Source organism: Budorcas taxicolor, chromosome 10, assembly GCF_023091745.1.
Source record: "Budorcas taxicolor isolate Tak-1 chromosome 10, Takin1.1, whole genome shotgun sequence".
In the NCBI taxonomy this organism is placed as follows: domain Eukaryota; kingdom Metazoa; phylum Chordata; class Mammalia; order Artiodactyla; family Bovidae; genus Budorcas; species Budorcas taxicolor.
In genome coordinates this window covers 26,057,021-26,062,198 of record NC_068919.1, presented here as the reverse complement: position 1 = coordinate 26,062,198, position 5,178 = coordinate 26,057,021, and the positions used below count along the sequence as shown (strand labels likewise).

At 34.8% G+C, this 5,178-nt stretch overlaps 1 protein-coding gene across 1 annotated transcript; it reads right to left on the bottom strand.

Moving 5' to 3' along the window:
* Nucleotides 1–1,481: 1,481 nt before the first annotated feature.
* Nucleotides 1,482–2,432, bottom strand: LOC128054064 (olfactory receptor 4L1-like). The gene has a single exon (XM_052646624.1). The coding sequence runs from the start codon at nucleotides 2,409–2,411 to the stop codon at nucleotides 1,482–1,484; it is 930 nt and encodes a 309-aa protein (XP_052502584.1). The 5' UTR covers nucleotides 2,412–2,432.
* Between the last annotated feature and the right edge of the window lie 2,746 nt (nucleotides 2,433–5,178).

Below are 5,178 nucleotides of genomic sequence, written 5' to 3'. Positions count from 1 at the left end.
TGGATGGCATCACTGACTCTATGGACGTGAGTCTGAGTGAACTCCGGGAGTTGGTGATGGACAGGGAGGCCTGGCGTGCTGTGACTCATGGGGTTGCAAAGAGTCTGACACGACTGAGCAACTGAACTGAACTGCACTGACCTGAACTAGGGCACATGGTAATTCTATATTTAACATTTTTGAGGAACTGCCAAAATTCTCTCCAAAATGGTTACACCATTTTGTATTCCATCAGCAGTATATGAGGGTTCCAATTATTCTACATCCTTGTCAACCCTTGTTATTTGTCACCTTTTTGATTATCGCCATCTTTGAGAAATAATCATAATTTTTATGGGACAATTTTAGGTATAGTATAGAACTGTTTCACTGGTAATTTTTTATGAGCATTCTGGTCAATAATATGTTTAGGTTATTTTGACATTTGTGAACTACTAAGCATGAATTTAGCATGTCATAGAGTTTAAAGAAACAGGCTACCAACCTGCTGTAAAGAATCCAAGCGATGTGTTTTAACAGCATCACTCTGGATGAACTTGAGGATACACTGAATGGAGAAAAAAGTCTATATGCTTCTTTAGGATTAACTTCAAAACTATTGCCTAGAACAAGAAGAAATATTTAGTCTCTTGAATTGGGGAAGAATACTTAAGATTAGCCATCAATAAGTTTAGGATTCTGAATTCAGCAAGAAATGCCCCCTACCCCTTAACACTAACAAGCAAATGTTAATTTGCTTATAATTGCAATAAAAGTTGCAAGCTTAACAAAGACAATTGAACCATAGTTTAAGCACTTGGAAAAAACAAGTTACGTGGTATATTACATACAATTTAAAAAGTGTGCTACTACTTTTATTTCCTTAGGTTTGAAAGTCAACTGTGCATACAGATGGAATTTCTTAGAGCATTTGACTTCAAGGCTGCTCTGTGCAGTTCTATTGAAATTGCCCTTCTATTTGTTTTTTCCTTCAGCCTATTATGTTCAGTCTAGCATTTCATATTTATGATGCTGTCAAATATAATTTTTTATTCTTACATTTTCTCTCATTGGTTCAAATTCTTTCAATAATTTGTTCAGGGTGTCTCATTTAATGATAATATAAATGACTGTCATTTGTATAAATGACTGAGAATAAATGATAGTATTATGACTGTCATTAACAACCCATTTTAATTGAAGTAATCTCTTAACAATAATCACTGTGTTTTCATATTTATTTCTTCACTAACAAATATATTGCCTGTATCATAAAGTATTTAATGATTTTTATATGTCTGTTTTGCTGAGATCACGAATTATCATATGTTATAACAGCACTGTATAAATTTAAAATATATCATTAATTTTTAAGCATCAGTTATGATTCTAAAATAAAAGAGTAAAACCATGTATTGCATATATATTCAAATTATATTTGCATTATATTTGCATTATATTTGAAAGCTGGATTACTTACACAGTTCTAAAATCTAAAAGTTCTATGTGGAGCTAACATTTTGGAACCTTAATTTTTTCATGGCCTCTTGCATTTTCTGATTTCTCAAGGTGTAAATAATAGGATTCAATAAGGGTGTGATAACAGTGTAAAATACAGCAAGCACTTTATTTCTGGCAAAACTCTTGAAAGGCCAGGCATAGATGAAGATACACGGCCCAAAGAACAGACTGACCACAGTGATGTGGGCAGACAGTGTGGACAGAGCTTTGGAGAGCCCTCCAGATGATCTTCGTTGCACAGTGGCCAGGATGACCGTGTAGGAGACAAGCAGGAGGAGGAAACACATGAGGGACAACAGCCCGCTGTCAGCAATGACAAATAGTTCCAGGGTGTATGTCTCTACACACGCAAGCTTAATCACAAGGGGAAGGTCACAGAATATACTGTCTATGACGCGGGGGCCACAGAAAGGCAGGTTTACAGTTAATACCATCTGACTCATGGTGTGTGTAAAACCAATTGTCCATGAGAGTACAACAAACCCGTTCAGCAACCTGTGGTTCATGATTTTCCTGTAGTGCAGGGGTTTACATACGGCCACATATCTGTCAAAAGCCATGGCTACCAGCAGAGTCATCTCAGCACCTCCAAACAAGTGCATAAAGAACATCTGAGCCGTGCATCCCCTTATAGAGATGGTCTTGTGTTCAGTGAGCAAGTCTCTGATCATCTTGGGTGTGGTGACCGAGGAGAGACACATGTCCAAAAAGGAGAGGTTTCCAAGGAGGAAGTACATGGGAGAATGAAGGGTGGGATTGCATGTCACTGTGACCATAATGAGAGCGTTTCCCAGCACAGTAGCCCCATAGATCAAGGAGAATGTCACGAAGAAGACAATCTGAAGTCCCCATCCTGCAGAAAATCCTTGTAAAATAAACTCAGTCACTACAGATCCATTTTTCAGATCCATTTACTCAACTCAGGAAGATTCTAGATGTTCTTTATATGCAAAGAGAATTTTTTCAAAAGCCACAGTTAGCACTGACATGGGGTCGCAGAGTCAAACATGACTTATCAAATGAACTTCAACAAAAACACCAACATTTTTTGATTTCTATTTGATGAGTAACTATTGGTGCTATGAGAATAGATAGTCTTAAATCTCAGATCTTAATTGGAGATGTTTTCCCAAATCCTTTTATCATCATTGTTCACAGTGAAAAGTTTGTGTGTTGTGTGCAAACTTTTGGTATGTTGTGGTTTAGAAGTAAATAGTGAAATGATTCAATCCTAATGTATAGATATTGCTTTGGTTGCAATATATCACACTAAATTTTCTTTGCTGAGCTTTTTAGATTTCATTCTTAGGATGTAGAGTGATCAAAATTAGTTATAATTATATGATCACTACGTGATAAGCTGTGTTGTATTTCACATATGTTAACAAGCTTTACTGTTATGGGCATAACAATCCCATTATTATAATTATCCTAATTTTGTATTAAAGGAAACTTGGCATAGATGTTTTAAATGACTTACTCACACCAGTATCTGGGCTTATAGCAAAACACCATATTTCCTCCAAACATAAAGGAATGTATATTTATGGTCAGATTATTAAATATTGATTGAATTAATATGTTCGATTTATATGAGCATAACAGATATGATTCAACAAGTATTTGTAATCCTTCTAGGTAATTAACTGCACTTTTTTTTCTTATACAAAAAGAATCAGAACCTGGTATCTCAGGAGTTTACCATCTAGAGATTAACTGTCAAACAAAAATTAGCAATGAGACATGTAACAAAATGTTTAATTTAGCACATGATTTGTGAAAAATGTTGTAAGATTTTTTTAAATTGGCAACCAATTCCAAGTGTCACTTTTAAGACACAGCTTCAAGCTTGCTTGTTATTTATCTTCAAATCATTAAAAAAAAAAAGTATTCATGGTCAGTAAATAAAAAGGACAAGGCATAAAGACTGAAGATTTATAAGAAGAATTGATAACAGTGAGTAGAAAGAGTGGTGTATTTGGAAAAGTGACTGAATTAAGTTTTAGAGATGCTTAGGAAATATTTGTTTTCCAATGACCTATAAATCTCTCCTTGTTTTCAGCTCTGCTCAGTCTTTTGTCAAAACTTCTTATCACCATTATACAACCTTAATTATCTCAATTGTTATCCTACCTCCTATATTTTTAAGAAATAGTCAGTGTCTACAAACTAGGGGAAATAAAAGTGAAAAATGATGTAGTTCCTGTAGGTCATCCTCCAGGAGTGTACAGAGTGGATGCTAAATGGTGTACTGCGGGCCTGGAGGGGCATGCAGAGGACAGTCTCCACACCATGCCTTCTATAACGACTGTGTTACATGACTATCATGAGAGTGACCAGAAATATTGCTGTTGAGACTTTTGTGACAGAAATTGCAATAACTGCATGCACTCTGGGGAAGTGACATGGCTTGATAACTGTTAGAAAATAATGAATATGCCAGCTATAATTTGGGAACCAATACCCTTGAATTTTATTTCCCACAATAAAGTAAAAACAGAACAACATGCAAATGAAATTAATTTAGTTAAACATAATTGATTAAGAAAGATTTATTTTGGCCTTTTATTTCAGAGGGAAAGCTGGAATTTACTGTGTTGATGACTTTCCCTGCATTTCTGTCTCTTATTCCTCTCTTTCACTTTTAAGCAAGCTTTCGGAAAATATTTATTTGGTTCTGCACTTAGTATACCTGCTTCTATATTATGAAGGTAAAAAGACTATGCAAATGAAAAGAAATAAGTTATCATATAGGTTAGACAAAAATCCTATCAATGAAGAAAATTGTCTTCCTCTTAAATAATTGCACATTTTGTGTTAGTTACCTTTACTCAATTTATGATGCGCTTTGCAGGAATTTGAAGACAAAATCACAGTATATTAGAGTTAGGATGGAACTTTGTAATTAGTTGTTCTCTTTAGTAAATGAAAAATCGACTCCCATAATTAATTAAATTTTCCCAAGTCTTAGAGGTAGGACCACCCTGAGGAAATGTAGTGATTATTAGGTGAGATGGTGTACGTATAAGCTAATGGCTGGACACAGAATGGGCACAGAGAGGGCATGTGTTGAATCTGAGTCACTCATATAAATCTTATATAACCCTGAGACTTTTCCATATAAATCTCTATTAGGAAAGGAAGGAGTCAAGACTTGTTTTAGTAAATTGTGGAAAATAAATATTTCTACTCTTGCTCATGTGTGTATAAGACATAAATTACTCAATATAACAAAAAAAGAAGGGGGTAGCAGAGGATGAGATGGTTAAATAGTATCACCAAATCAATGGACATGAATCTGAGCAAACTTTAGGAGATAGTGAAGGACAGGGGAGCCCTGTGTGCTGTGTGTGACAGGGTCGCAAGAGTCAGACACAACTTAGCAGCTGAACAACAAACACTATAAGCAAAACTAACTCAAATAAATATGTTCTCCCATTTTCATTATAGACATTTAAATAAACTAAGCATTATTTCTACCTTGACTAATTTCACCTTTTTCTAAAACTATACATATTTATCTGAAAATACAGATGAAATCGAAAAATATGCTTAATAAAAGAAGCTGGACACAAAAGACTATATGCTTTGTAACTTCACTTATATTAAATGTCTAGAAAAAGCAAATCTTTGAAAAAAGAACTCATATTAGTGGCCCTTCAGCTGAGGATCGATTGG